This window comes from Pundamilia nyererei, unplaced genomic scaffold (genome assembly GCF_000239375.1).
Source record: "Pundamilia nyererei isolate P.nyererei 1_Seehausen unplaced genomic scaffold, PunNye1.0 scaffold00047, whole genome shotgun sequence".
Lineage (NCBI taxonomy): Eukaryota > Metazoa > Chordata > Actinopteri > Cichliformes > Cichlidae > Pundamilia > Pundamilia nyererei.
Genome location: NW_005187448.1, coordinates 1,982,892 through 1,998,975, shown reverse-complemented (window position 1 = coordinate 1,998,975; position 16,084 = coordinate 1,982,892). Strand labels below are relative to the sequence as shown.

General features: G+C 39.4%; 2 protein-coding genes across 2 annotated transcripts in view; both read left to right on the top strand.

Moving 5' to 3' along the window:
• Positions 1-462, top strand: part of hoxc13a (homeobox C13a) — a 3,055-nt gene extending 2,593 nt beyond the window's left edge. Inside the window, exon 2 of the mRNA XM_005732560.1 lies at positions 206-462. Coding sequence (XP_005732617.1) covers positions 206-462 — 257 coding nt within the window. The remainder of the gene's footprint in view (positions 1-205) is intronic.
• A 7,637-nt stretch (positions 463-8,099) lies between these two features.
• On the top strand, positions 8,100-10,535 carry hoxc12a (homeobox C12a). The gene is made up of 2 exons (XM_005732559.1): positions 8,100-8,713; positions 9,797-10,535. Exons 1-2 carry the CDS (start codon positions 8,125-8,127, stop codon positions 10,033-10,035), a joined length of 828 nt encoding a protein of 275 aa, XP_005732616.1. The 5' UTR covers positions 8,100-8,124; the 3' UTR covers positions 10,036-10,535.
• Positions 10,536-16,084: the final 5,549 nt, after the last annotated feature.

Genomic DNA, 16,084 nt, shown 5'->3' with positions numbered 1-16,084 from the left:
ACACACACACACACACACACACACACACACACACACACACACACACAGTCAAAGAGATTGTATTTTCCTATTTTCACTCCAGTAGAGTCCATCCAAATTTGACCGGCCTTGTCAAACGCAGCATTGCTGGTTTTGTGAAATGAAACATTGTGCTATTTTGCACAGCGACTAATATTTTCCTGGAACTGTTCCTATTTTCTTGCAGATGTTGTGCCATTGCAGCCTGAGGTCAGCAGTTATCGTCGAGGGCGTAAAAAGCGTGTCCCTTACACCAAAATCCAGCTCAAGGAACTGGAAAAAGAGTATGCAGCGAGCAAGTTCATCACCAAAGACAAGAGAAGGCGCATCTCGGCCGCCACCAACCTTTCAGAGCGTCAAGTCACCATCTGGTTCCAAAACCGACGAGTCAAGGAGAAGAAATTTGTCAGTAAATCCAAGAACAGTCATATGCACACCACTTGAATGGATGAGCGACTTTCTTGAAACTGCAAGTCACACTTTCCAAATCATCTTGCCATATATTTACCTCTTCCAATCGTAGTTGAAGAAATTTCTTTTGTATTTTTAATTTAAGTTCCATCATCAACTCCACCGACCACGCAACCAAGGTCTCCGATTTCAATTTAGAGATAATGCTCTAAAAACTGTGAAAATATAAAAATTCACTTCACATTTTGTTTTATAGGAATGTACATATATAAATATATAATATTTAAAACGATATTAGTATTTCAAAGACAAGTATTGTGTGTTTCTTTTCCTGTTTCCTTTTTCTAAGATTTCAAAAGGACTGATGATATTTCAATACTTGCAACTGATCAAAACAGAGGACACGGTTTAATGTCATTTTTGAACTGTAGTCGCCGCATGGACAATGGTTGCGGTGGCGAAAAGACATGCTGAACTTGAGACTTTATCGTCTTCAACAAAAGACTTTCGGAAGAAAGAATAATTTTCTAAATAAAAAAAGGAAAAAGAAAGAAAAAGAAAAAAAATGTTACATCTGAATTTCAAAAGCTATGTGTGTGGGATATGTAAAGCCTGGGGTAAAACAAAGGCTGCTATGTCGTTAATCTGTACAGTGCAATGCCTTTCTTATTTAATTCATATTATCTAGTATGGCGGAAATGTAAACTGGAATATCCCCCAAACCTGTATTTTTTCCTTTTATCAGTGAAGGATTCTGTCATGCAACCGGAATGATTGTAAACCATTAAAGTCAGTGAGTATTACACATAAATGCACAATCGTTTCTATCTTGTTTTGACTTCGTTGGTGTAACATTGGAGATGATCACACGCCTTGTACGACGCCTGTAATTTCTACTTTGGTGCAGTATGTGAACTGTTTTGTGGTGTTGAATTACGTACTGATAACGTGTTTCATAAATAAATGATGATTATGAAAATGCTCAAATATCCAAGTCAATCAGCCACCCTCCTCGCAGCATTTCCTTTCGTTTCAAGTTACACCGGTGCTACTAAGTAGCAGAGACCCAGACCTCTATCGCTTTTCCTCTACAACATCCCAGCAACGGATGGGCGAGTCCAGATTTTTATTTCGCACAATACTCGATTAAGAATAACTGGGCAACCTGGAGTCATCTTGTTGGCAAGCAGGGATGATACAGTGATTAGTCACGATTAGTGCGCAACAAGGCATACTGGCACTTGCAAAGTCAGAAAAACATAAATGAATAACTATGCTGGAATTTACTTCTTTCTTCCACAGAGAACTACAATGTTGAGACTTACAGGACCCGTTTATTTACATAGATCAGCTTTGAGAAACGGAGAAATGTGCTCACGAAGTTTGTACCGCAAAATTCCACCGCAATTTCCATCAAAGTTAAAGGCAGTGCATTTTTTTTCTGTTATTAGCATTCGTTCAAGTTTCAGAATAACTGGCATTCAGCGAATCAAATGGCTTATCTACCCGCTCTCACGCGAACATTTAGCGGGTTATTATTTTCATCCTTATTATTTTCCGTCCACAGGTACAAAAGTGTTTTGTTGTGGGTCTAACGGAAACGTAAAAACCGGCAACCTTTAAGAGGGCAAGAAACATTGTCTTAATTAGACACCATCTGTACTGAGAGTATTTATTCAGAACATATTTTGCTGATTAATATTTTCCAACATACTGACAAAACCTGAGTAGATTTAAAAGGCAAAGCATTTGCTTTGGTAAATGTAGTTTTAGTCCTTCGCTGGATTCGGTATACAGGCTCGAGCCTGCTGTAATTGCAGTACGGAGTTGTTCCAGGTAAACCTATACACAGGTTGCAGTTGTAGTTAAGTTGAGAAGCCATTTCACCCAGCCACACACACACACACACACACACACACACACACACACACACACACACACACACACACACACACACACACACACACACGGTCTATCTGCGTCTTAATAGTAGGTCAATTACGCACTGACGCTAAAAACACAATTCCCCACCAAGGCAACATTATGCAACAAGTCTGTGTGGTTTTGTTTATGTACATGTTTTTTATGTGTTTAAAGAGAAGGTTTTGTTGTATTTTACACGCACCCACTTGTTTCACATGCAGACTTTAGTCATGAATTTCTCAAAGGTAAGTTAGGCTAGGCTACTTGTGCAACAGGAAATGACGGGAGAAGAATAATACGCGGACATAAACGGTTAGACACGAGTGTCCTGAGAATAATTGAAGATGCGGTCAGTTTATTTTAAGCTCCTGGTGACTAGCCCACATCAAGTCTGTGATTAAATGTTTTATCTGAATTAAAACCCAGGTATATGACTTTTCGTGTGAGATGTAAAGCGTGAAAACGGTTTCTGTGCCTTTCTTTAGTCTTAGCATTTTACGTCTGAGGCCTTTCATATTAAATCTAACGTTAAAGCTAATCCCTAAAAAAACAAACAAACAAATCCAACCGAATTGATCATTAGTCTAAGTTTTGCTGTGCACTTTCATTTCTTTATGTGCCAATTTCTGGCGCGCTGTGTCAGACTTGAGGCTCTAAGCCGCCAGATTTCAACTTTTGTTCGTTCGTTTCCTGGATTTTCAGTCCTTGTAGAAAGTTCTGGCTCCTCTAATTTACCCTTGACCATGACTATGCAGTCACTTTGACCTTGACATCACAGCGGATTGTGAATAATAAATAGGGGGTTGGACACCACTGCTGACGGTTTGTTTGTAGGCAAACAAGGTGTTATTTCCCAGTCTAGACAGACGGGCTTAATGACATGCCATAAATACATAAAAAGGGGAAGTGTAGCGATATCCTCTGACCTGCGACTCTGACCATCTCTAAGAGCGGTGCATTAACATTTTGACTCAGTTGTTTTTTTCTTTTCTTTCACCCCCCCTCTTTTTTTAAGAAGTCATCTAAAAGTACTTGTTCTAGCCCGTACCTCCCAAACCACCAATGGTTTCATGCACTCATCATGAGGTGTGTGTGTTATTGACCACGGAGGACAGGTAGAACTTTTGACGCCTCACACCAACATCAGTAACCCTCAGCAAGCAGCCATACTGCCTACACAGCAAGAGGAAATAATTATACGACGTCGCCCACAATAAAACAATTAAAGGTACGGCTGTTTTCTTCCTAATATGGCAGTAGGCCTACATGGACTTTGTTTTAGGACATTTTGTAGCTTTCAAAAAAAAGTACACTGAAAAAACAAAAGTAAGGAAGAATATGCTGTGACAAGCATAACCTTGATTTTTAAATGTGGTTTATTTCTGTCGATGAGCTACACTTCGTACAGCGACGACGTGAACGTTTTCATATGTAAAAATGCACAGCTGTTTATATGTATTTTGTTTCAGAACAAAAGTATGCGCTACGTATTTTTTCTTTAGCTGTGTATTTAAAGTCCGACCAGTAATTTGCCACATAAATTGGCTAATCTACACCAGCAAAATGCAGTGAAACGAGCGGAAAATGCGCTTTAAAACATACGCGTGTGTAATGCTGTAACAACCATGTTTTTAAAGCGTTTTACATATACATATATGAAGAACGAGAAATGGTACAGTACATAAACTCGTGTAAATGTATCAGCGTCGCAATAAGCTACACGGTTCCCCTTTTTTCATCTGCTCGGTTTTAGGCCCAAATCGACATCTATGCCAAATATGTTAAATAGCCAGGTTAGTAGTTTATGTGCCAAACGGGGAATTATGCAGCATATTATACCATACAAAACTGCTTCAAAACTAAAAGAAAAAAGTAGCCCTTGCGTTTTGCTGTATGTGGAGGTGTGAAAGCAGCAGGCCACCGTCAGCTATGAAAAAGGGGGCTGATAACCTCTGGTGGTGACCAGAGGAAAATATCAGGAAGTGTTGCAACAGCATTTTTCTTAATGTGTTTTCGTTCATGTCTAGTTTTAGCGCCTGGTTGACATCTTTTTCAGTGCTTTTGACAATATTTGCGGAACACGGAGCTTACCTTTGTTTCATTTTGTCCAATTATTTTAAAGTAAAAAAGATTTTTAAAAAAGGAAAGTTTTCTGTCAGCATTTAAAGTTGAAGCCTGACGTTTAAAGCTGACAGAATGCCATTTTTATCTTAGTTATTTTGCAAGGGCACTGCTGTCTGAATTAAACCTTATATTATACCATCAGTGCAAAATTATTTGATGTCTGTAAATGTGTTATTTGATGTATTCTAGGCATAATATGCTCGATCAATGTAAGACGCAGAAGGCTACCGAGACTTTCAGCGTTTAGTTGTTTTATTTATTTATGCATTTATTTGTTGACCTCACTGGAAAAAAGGCGACTTCATATTTTTTAAAAGTTGCACACTGTTCAAACATGTTACAAGTGAATTAAATCTTGCTAGGCATACAAGCCAAGTTTTGTTCGAAAATTCATAATCTAATAGTCATAAACAGCCCTAGTTAATTAACACTTTATAGTCAAATTTTTTGATTAAACATTTTACTATACAGGCGCACAGGATACTAAAGTTGTCAAGTTTGGATTAAAAATTAATCCAGCTAATAAAATAAAGAAATCAAAGAAAAAATATTCTTGTCTAACATTTTTTGACAGTTTCTTTCGATACAGCTGAGCACAAAGTGACGGTCAGGTTCAGATATTGATTTCTATAAAGTGAAGCTTTACTATTGATCCTTAGTTTGCGTATTTGAATTTTTTAATTTTTACACAACAATATCCGGGTTAAATTATAATGAATACGTATTCTATTTGGGTTGTTTTTTAGCTTCCTTAATTTGAAATTCAAAATAATAATAATATCATTTTCCCTCGGAATGATATGCGCTGTTCTTAGAGATATAAGTAGCAGAATTCGTATTTTATCAAAAGAATGCATATAGTTATTTTTGCAAGAAAACCGCATAAAACATAGTGTGTTGCTGTAAACAAACCAAAAACGCTCTTCCAAAACATTTCATCTAAAACGTTACCACTTTGTGGTTCCTTATACTTCCCTTGGTGGTTAGTTTTTCTTGAAGGAGGCTTTTAAGGGGTTGCACATAGCTATAACTGTGGCAACCTGCCTGCCGAGAATCAAAGAGAGAAAAGGGGAAGAAAAGCCCTTTGTTTAGGCTATTGCCCTGTCTGGACAGGGACCAGGGGATTGCACGAGACTGTTTTCAATATCGAGCAGACAGTGTACTAGACAGTGACCTTGACAGTGCTATATGCTTTAAGTCCTTTATTTTAAATAATAGATTTTCGTTATGCTAGAGCACAAGGCCTATAGCCCACGGTCACATATGACATCATCGTCGAGCTAAAGATGCACAGAACAGACGTGCAGTTGTTTGCAATCCGGATCTGTGGGATACTTTGGATCAGAGGCGTGGAGAGACGAGGCAAGGAGGCGCAACACATGGCCTCTTTCTCCGAGGTAAAGTGGCGACTTAAGCCTGCACATTACTTAACGCATGGACGTCCGGGACATTTTGTTGTAAACATCACACTGTGCTGTTTTGCTTTTGTCAACTGTTATAATAACATGAGAAGCTGTGAAGTGATAGCGAGGCACCCAAATGCTTTTCATAAGACCGAGGCCTAAGATATTATACTGGATTGATGTTGTGCTGCATTGCGAGACTCCCTAACTAGATGCAAGAATGTGCAGTGATAGGAGAGGCAGTGAGACCAGGGAGAGAGATAAACCCCGACAGATCCCCAAGAGCTTCTCCAGTTTAAACATTTGATATTTGTTCTTTCTATTTAAGGCTAGAGCGAGGCCCGGTGCCTTTCGGTCAGATTGGATACATGGTCACAAGTTACGGACACAGCTATCAGATATCGGCTGACTTGCAAATCGTTCCCAAACCAGTGTTTAGGTGAATGCTAATGTTCTCACATAACACCTCATTGGCAAATTTCTAATTGGCAACTAGCGACATTCAGCACGCATGTGCAGGCTTCTGTAAGCCGGCGCATTTCTGTTAATGCATACATTCATAGTGCTGCTGTCAATAAATAAAGGGAATATTAATGTATTTTATATTTGGACCTTTACAACAGATTTTCTTTTCTTGGTGCTATGTTAACAAGGCTGATATTTTTACATTTGTTTTTAATAAGCAACATGGAATTCGGTGCATTATCAAATATACGGATTACATATCTTTACATTTAATGGAGATATCAACTCTCACAATACATACTGCAGTTTGCTGAACCTCATATCTATTCCTTTATTTTAATGGAGTATTAAAGTTCAACATCAAGTTCATCCCACCTTGTGTCGTGAACTTGAGTAGGCTGACGATGACATAAGTGGGCTATGATTTTTTTTTAAATATATGTCGTCGGACTTTTTAAACCACCTTGATTGAAATAAGCGGAGACTGGATTATGACAACTTTAGTAATTATATAAATTGATTTTTGGTAGTGGTGGTGGTAGCAAAATTTGAATTTGCAGGGCAATTGCAATAAACTGTTGCTGGACTCGTATAATACTGAAAGAGTTTAAACGACTGTGCAGTCTTCTTAGATTTATTTATTTATTTTCAAGAATAAGAAGCCTGTGTATCCTTGAGGGGAATGCAAAAGCCATGGATCACTTATAAGAATATGTACGAGGATTATGGTCATTTGATGACCACGGACCACATTAGAAATAGTTGGGCCAGCTGTTTGCAGAATACCTAAATCACGTGCATATGATAGTGATTTTTTTAATTATTATTTTTGAAAGAAACTGCACTTTGGCGGACTCTGAAAAGTTTGCGTGTGTGTGTGTGCGTGCGTAAACAGAGCGCTTTTGTCAGAAAATAGGATGACGGTATCACAGAATATCTCATATTTGTTCAGTGTCTTCCGAGCTGCATCCACAAATCAACTAATTAGTGCGTTATAAAGCAGAGAGACTCTCGGCTGATTGAATCAGCTAAGGGCCCTCTGATATCTTGTAAAATTCATATAAAAGAATTGTGAGAGGTATAACAATCCCACCAGAGTTTGGCTGCGAACGTTTATTGGTGGTATCTGTTAAAGTTGTTCATGTGAGGTGTACTAGAGAATATTATGTGAAATATACCCTCTTAAAGTAACCTTGTAGAATATCGTCCTCCTTTACAGAGCCAGTGGCTTCAACCTGCTGACCCCGTTACTGTAAATATGAGTAGAGTGCGGCAATGAGCATCAGTCTTTTCTTAAAACAAGCTTGTAAAATTGGGACATCACAGCTTTATATGACACGGAATTCGACCATAATTTGCTAGAAAACAAGATGTCATATGCACCCTCTCCTTCAAGAAAAAATAGTTTTCATAAGAAATAGCATTTAAAAAACTTTTGCCAGCTTATAAAGATATTAAACGAGGCCATGGACAGTTCCACGAGTGTAAAAGGAGAAACAGTCTGGGCTCCTTTTGGACGCGGCGTTGCTCGAGTGAGCAAAAACAAGATTCTACATTTTTAATAAAAGGTTTATAGTATTTTTAAAAAGCATATAAACCTCAGTAATACAGAAGTTAATGTTTTGTTTTGTCTGAGATGGACCAAGTGGGTGGTACCATGTGTAGCAGAACTTAGCCTGGACACGTGGTCTGAGAATGACCAATCAGGCGCTCCTCCAGGTTTAACTACGTTAAATGTCAGATTGCAATAAACTAGAAGCTGTTGGTCGGGCCCGCGGAAATGGGCGAGCATAATCTCCTTAATCCAGGGTTTGTGGGACCTTTGGTAAACATCCACACTGGAGACACATTTTACTTTCCGAATTTTAGAGCCTCAGGGGGACAACTGGCGGGGCTACCGTCTCTCTCGTACCCGAGAAGGGACAACGTTTGCTCCCTCCCGTGGAATCCTTCGGAGCCGTGCAATGGATACTCTCAATCCTACTTTAGCAGCCCCGTGTCTATTAACCCTTCCTTCAATCGGTCGTGTGAAATTACCAGACCAGAGGAAGGCAAATGCTATTACAACAATGGCAACGGGAATAGGGAGACCTGTTCAGGTGGCAGCAGTCTCAAACGAGAGGATAGGGCGAGAGACACATCATCCCTAGCATCTGACCACGGGATGCACAGTGGAATTGGCAGCACGGCTGCCTTTTCTAAATACGATTATGGGACCGAGCAGCTAACGCAAGACCCGCCATCCTGTCAGTCAATGGAGTCCGATTCCAGCTCCTCTCTGCTCAACGAGGGCAGCAAGCCTTCATCCAGCGACACACAGACCCTGGTGTCACCGGGAAGCCATTCCAGCAACATAGCCGCAGGCGGAGGTGAGCGTATTTTGTTTTTAACCACAGTTCTCACAATCGCACCTTCACATTATTTATAAGAAAGAACAGGCTGCGCACAGCGTACATTTACCGTATTAAACCGTCATTAGAGCTCGTTATCTTGATGCACAACATGCAGCTTAGGTTAGCCTGCAGGGTACTTGCGTGGTGTGCAAACGCCACTAGGGGTTGCCCTAAAATACTCCATGCGCCATGTGTGTGTGTACAGTTAGCGATAACCCCCAACAATCCATATCACAAGCAGCGTTTGAGTAAACAATTCAGTTCCGCCTTCTATTTTTTATAGCTTAGGCGAGGTTCTGTTACTTAGACATATAAACGGTTGACTTTGGTCTATTTTGTTCGCACTCACACAGATCAGTGCAGTGATTTCAAGAAGTGAGTCGCTTTGGTTGACTGCATCGAATAGAGACAGTTTTCTTTTTAATGACTCGTAAACCGAATTAATCTCTGTCGCTGTAGACTCAGGAGTCATTTAATATGCTTTGAAAGTCGCAAATAAGTACGGGGTATTTGCAAGCACGGCTCAATTACCACGTTAATGCTGCTTTAACTGCAACAATAAAACTTCCTGTGACACAAACCGCGGTATATTGGTGGGCTCCATAAAGGTGGCTGATTTTTTTTTATACGTGGGGAACAAAAATGAAACGAAACTGGACAAGTCCTGATTTACAAATATTGGATTTGAGTCAGAGACCAAAACAAATTCGTGGTACATGTGCAGGGAATGACAGCTTCCAGGGGCATTCGTTTTCTCAGTTTAAGATAAAGCACAAGCCCTACATCATGGATGTTTAGCAAATCACATCAGCTTACTCCAGCTAAACCAAAATAATACATTTATTTACATATACACATATTTAGAAAAGCGCCTTATCACAATGCTATTTAACAGGTTTGCTCTAACATGGCGCATTGCATACTGACTTAACTAGAGAGGCAACTTGACTTGGACAGCTGATGCCCCACTAGGTTCCCCATAACCTTGGAGGTGACCGTGATTTTGCAACCGTGGTGACTAATCCACTGTGTGCTCCCCTCCTCTCCCCTCTTCTCCAGGTGCCCCGTGGTACCCGATGCACACTCGGACCAGAAAGAAGCGCAAACCTTATTCCAAGCTTCAGCTGGCTGAGTTAGAAGGTGAATTTATGCTGAACGAATTCATCACCAGGCAGCGGCGGAGGGAACTCTCCGATCGTCTGAACCTCAGTGACCAACAAGTCAAGATCTGGTTCCAGAACCGCAGGATGAAGAAGAAGAGACTCATGCTGAGGGAGCAAGCTTTGGCCTACTTTTAGAGATGCGGCAGAAGGTGAATCGATAGGCAGTAAAAAAGAAAAAGAAAAAAAAAAGAGAAGAAAAAGCCAAGCCTTCTACGCTCCCTTAGGTCTTCTTTTAGTGCATGCAACCATCTACCCATCTTTTACATTGCAAGCATTTATTACCCTACTTTATTTCTAATATTTTTATATCAAAGGTGCGGGTTGCAAAAACCCTAAACAAGCCGCTGCCTGGCATCCAAAGCTATACACGTCAGTGAGTCTTCACGTTTTGGTATAATCGCACAGAAGAAGCTGTGAGAATGTGTTTGTGTGCGTGTGTTTTACTTTATCCCGATCTGTCATGACATTAGTGTACGGCCTAAATGTGTCTTTAGTGTAACATCTTTTCGGTTGACACATAGTGACGACATCAGGATTGTTACCGTTTTAGTCAGAGAAAATAAGGCGGGAGAGTCGGCGAGCCCTCGAAATAGGCCTAAAAATAATACTGAAGTCAGACAGGGAAGCCTGACTGGGGCGAATCAGTGCAAAAAGAAATGTCTGAAGTTATGAAGTGATAAAGAAGAATCTCGGTTTCGGTCGCCTTTACCTCCACATGCCATACTTTGTTAGGCAAGAGGAACAACGCCTTTATCTTGTCTCCATAGTTTTCGCCACGTTTATGGGCACGTTCACGGTCACGGGCGGCAGATCTGGAAGTCTGGGAGTCTGCGTGAGGAGGCGAGAACTAAAACCGCAGTGTAATTCATATCAATGTTTTTATGACTGCGCATTGAAAATTGATTGCCATGACTTTGTTCATGTGCAAATAGATTTCTGAAGGTATTTTCCTCTTTCACCCCTACTTTTATTGCTTTTAAACGTGTCTTAACATCAACCACTGAATCCTGCATGGGTTGCGTTTCTTTCGTTTAGTGAGGTCACCGTTAGAAAACGGGTTTGAGCTGCTATAAAAAGTTTAAGTCCAGACTGTACCAGTCAAAAAAAGTGTATTTTACAATGAACTAGCGAGGACCTGTAATGGAAAGATTGAACAGTACTACACAACTGTGTTCAAGGCCAACTCGGTTACAGCGAGGGACCCGCCTAAACTCGCAACAGCGGGAGAATAAGTTGTTTTTTGGGGAAAGCGCATTTCAGAAACTCGGTGCTTATGATTTTTTTTTAAAATCAATATGTAGAATTAAAAAAAATGTAATCATAGGCTTATGTGTGTGCTCCCTTAATTCAGAGTGAATGCAGTGCATTATCCGTCATGTACAACGAGTAAGCTATAGCAGTGAAATGTTCTCAGCATGTTATTGATGTGAAATAATCATAAGTCATGTTCTGCAGGATACTTTTTCTGTAGGTGACTTTTATATTTTTTCTTCCAAACAAATGCCAACAAACTAAAACTTTTTGGACTCAAACGTCTTCAAAGAATGTATTATTATTATTATTATTATTATTAGAATTATTATTACTAGAATTATTATTAGAGAGGGAGGACGGTCTATTAGACCTATTAATGTACTTGCTTTTTGCAATGTGCTCAGTGTTGCCCCTTTCTTTACCCTGTACTTGTGTACAACTTTGTTCAATGAAATGACATATGTTGGTATTTGCATCCTATTTGAGGAGGCCTTATCGCTATGTAATAGGCTAGTGCTTTATGTTATTGACCGTCTTGTAACAATATCGCATTCCATAGGCTATAGCCTATTTGTGGTTGTAAGGGCTGGAAATGTAGGCCAAAAGTGTATAGTGTCAAGAATGGTAAGAAATGGTATGTAAGGTTTGTTTAATTTTTTAAAATTTTACAAATGTTTTTATTTTTTTAATATTATTATCATTATTATTATCATTATTATTATTATTATTATTATTGTTTTACCATTCATGACATTTAAAAAAACGACGTTTCAATGTAGTAGTTGTTTATTATCGTTATTTTATGTCACTCCGATTGCATTCCTTTCTTTGCGCTTGTAAGGATTGCTACGTTGTCTTGTAAAAGTAATAATGATATGAATGTATATGCGTAAGGTCTTCAATAAAACACAGTATTGAAAAGGTTACTGGTATTAGCCTGTTATTATGTTGCTTATCTGAATGTTCTGCTTCAACACCAATGATAACTGTGGGGATTATTTTATTGGACGTGACCTGTAACACGGTTTAAAAGCTACACGCGTCCACCACACTGAAATAAAGATTTGAACATTAATAGGACATTTGAAAGCATTTGAAAGAGTGTTTTGTTGGCACATTAATTACACATGCTGTGAAACGTAAGAAAATAGAGCCCACACAGGGGGAGCTTTTTATTTTATTTATTTATTTATTTATTTTATTGTTGCCGCAACAGATGCAAAGGTAGGTTATAGACAAATAGGCAAAAATGCACAATTGCATCCAGGTGCATATTTTAAACTAACACTGAATATTGTGTTTATAAAGCCTGGGACACAACAACAACTACAAAACACCTAGACTGGTTTAAAGTAAAATTCCCTTTTCCGTCCTTGTGGTTTCTCTTGAAGTTCGACCTAATCAATGTCACTGGTATGCTACAAGCCTATAACGGCGCAGCTAAACACGCAATAGCTCTGTAAAGCAGTAATGGGGTTACACCCCAGTGCTCCATATAGTCGAGCCCTTTGGACTGCCTTTTCCTTGTGTATCCCATCTTCTGCCTTGCAGTGCGGATTTATAAGTGTGATAATTATATATCAAAGTAAAGTTCATTATAACATGCACGCAGACCAAATAAACATTCTTCTCTTAAATGACGTGCACAGTACGCACACACTCCTTTACAATGAACCGTTTCTAAAACCCACAAGGCTCTCCCTACTGGCAAATGAGTGTAAAGCAATGCGCGGCGGTGCAGCGTTGTCCTGTCAGCTATCTAAACATGCAATTGTACGTTTGTCTTCAACAGTTTGCAGTCTGAGTTATGGTGAAGTAGGCTATGTTCACTGGAAACTGCTGTGCTGTCTGCATTTGGAATCAGATGTTGCCATTTCAGTGAACTGTGAACGTCTGCTCCTTGCAGCCGCCTGACTGAATGACATTCCTGACTTGGTCTGTGCGTGATCAGGCATACATGTACAAATGTAAGATTGCGTGAGCTCATTGCTTGGCACAATCCCCTTGGTGTTCGATTAACTATTGCCTCGGATATTTATGATTTAAGATATATCAGCGAGCTCTTGAAATTTCGAAACGTTTATTTTGAGTTGATAAAAGTCTTGCAGGAGTGTTACCGGAGCTATATCATATTGCTGTTTACGCAAGTAAAAGAAGCTGATATGTGTGTCTGTTTACCTTAATACCGACAACCACCTTCCTTAGTTAGGCGGATCTTAAACCGCAACAAAAGCCTTTCTAGTATTTTCATCAATTCAGAATTATTTTTGTACTTTTATGTGCTACATATGATTTAATAAATATAACGGCTGTACGGTCCTCCGTGAGGTAGTCTGTACACACTGCTTCAAAAAGGGCACGATGTATGTGCGGATACGAAAACAAAAATCTAAATGCTGATTTTTTAAGTAACCCTAGTAAATGTAATTAACACTTCTCCAATTGTTTATGGATTTAAATACATGACACTTCAAGGGAAGGCGTAAATGAAAGACACATGCTGGCATCATGTAGATTTTGCTTTGGCCTACCTGATAAAACGGTAGGCCTAAGCAAAATCTACGTTTGAAATCGTTTCGATATATCACGGCAACTGAATTTTAATCATTTCTTTACCTTTAAAACAAGAAAGCAGTGCGTAATATTCACATATTTTCCTTTTTACGCAGCGATGACAACACACATGTGTCCGTGTATGTTTTAATGAATACACAGTGCATCATATTCACAAAGCGACGCCAATCTGATGCAAAACATTACTCGTTAAGCGCACCTAGTATTTGTTGCAATAATTAACTAAGACTATGAAATAATGCCAGGCGATCTTAAAGTGGCTTTATTGAATTTGATCACCGAGAGGACGTCGTTCATAACAGCTCCAGCCTTTTCAGGTCATCAAACGCGTTGTTGACCATGAAAGGAGATAAAATTGTATCTTATGTTTGTGCGTTGCCTTGTTAAATTGGTAAGAAGGGAATGGCATACGGAAAAGGCACAATTGTCTTTCTTGCTTTTTGTTTAATCGCAAACCTCCGTGGCCATACTATGTTACAAATATACAAATATATATTTTAGAAGGATTCAGGAAAACCTGTCATGAAGCGCTGACAACACTGGCAGAAACTCATTAAGGTTCCATGGATCTGCTTCTATAACCCGCAAAAGAACCTATTGACATGAAAACGAGGGCGAGAAGCAATAGATATGAACCAGGATCCATGGTTTGTAACAAACTGCGGTAGATTAACGCTCACTTAACAAAGAAAGAGTAAAGTGCAATTCACAGCAGCAACAATTTGCATGACACCTTAATTCGAATGTATTTTGACAGCTACGTAATTAGACTAAGCACCCAAACAAGTCTACTTTCAGCACAGCGTGAATGCGATTAGTGTCATGACTAAATGACACAAACACTCGTGTGTATTTAGAGGCTAGTTCAATGCGTCATTTGTGAAATGGTTGGATTTTTTTGGGACTCATTAACTTGACAATCAAGCCTTTGAACTGTGTCGAATCAAATGCCGAACACGGAATTTTAACTTGAACTTCAAGCCAGAGTTATCTGTTAATATTATTTATTACTTTTTGTAACCTGTTTATTTAGACAGAGGATCTTTGCTTCACTTTATCATTGCTTGGAAGGTTTTCCACGTCCGGAAACACCAGTTCACGACGCCATTACCTGCCACTCTGTTCTTCTAAGGCTAAAAATGATTACTGCGTAATATCTAATTTTAGTTTGCCTTTACATGTCTTGTCTGCATTCTAAAGTGATCGAATTCCCTTTCTACAAAATGATGAGTTTAAAAAACCAAAAACAATCAAAGATATGCTTTGCGTTTCCAGACATTCTGGTGATATTTGGCGTTGCAGGATTTTACAATAGGTCTTTCACAGCTCTTGAGCACTTTTGACTTTGAGACTGGCTAAATCTGTTTATGGCAGCCTGTCTCCGCGTCCCAAAGGTCACTGAGCTTCACAGTGCCCTTCGCAGAGAACTTGTGTGGAGTGTGGTCTACGTCCCCCGTCACCCCACTGTCGTTTATGGTACAAAGCTGGCCTGAGAAATAGAAAGCTCTGTTATTCCTACTAAAGTGTGTGGCAGAGGGGGAGTGTGGAGTGTGTGGACGTGCGTGAGTGTGAATGTGTGTGTTTTAAAGGAGACTGTTAATGTGATAAAGAGAAGATAGGTAGGATGCTCAACGTAAGAGATCTATATCGTTTTACGTCTTTCAGAACTATTATATATTGATTTTGACATGATTTGAAATGAGTTCGCCACTAGCTGCTTTTTTTCTGAAATGCACGCCCGTATCAATTTGTTTTTCAATAGCATCGCGCCTCCAACAGCCCTTAATACGGGGTGTGAAGGTTTCATTGCTCTCTCAAAAGAGCCGAATTCCTTTTAGACCAGTTGTCCCTGGTGTAAAGAAAGGCAAAACATTTCAGAATCGATTGAAATCATTGTAATGTTTCTCGATCAGCCAGTTGTATTATCACGGCAGGGCTTTATGTTATATTTTCGCAATAATATAAAGAATGTAAACATTGTGCACAGCGCTGGTCAGCTCGTGTTTATGCAGTATGGCGCTATATAATGCCGGTATTTTGATTGAACTTTCTTTCTTTTTTCTTGACAAATTGTTTGATTTTCTCTCTGACGAGGACACTTAAGGCGTTTTTAATTGGCATTCCGTATTTTTGATAGAGGACTTGTCTTTCCAAGGGCGACTCTTTCCAAGGGCCTTAAAGTGCCCACTGAAGGTCAAGTATGCAAGCATGGAACTGCATTAACTGTTTCATACATGGTGAAAAATTTTGCGTCACCTGTTCAAGTTTGATCAGCGTTGGTTCAAGTCATGTGTGGTGTAGCTATATTACCGTCTATTATTTTATATGCATTGGCACGGTGTAAATGTAAGGGCTC

Excerpts from the sequence above, each read along its gene's own strand:
- hoxc12a (XM_005732559.1), top strand. The coding sequence starts at position 8,125 with ATGGGCGAGCATAATCTCCTTAATCCAGGGTTTGTGGGACCTTTGGTA. Across the intron at positions 8,714-9,796 it reads CAACATAGCCGCAGGCGGAG|GTGCCCCGTGGTACCCGATG; the intron begins GTGAGCGTATTT and ends CCTCTTCTCCAG.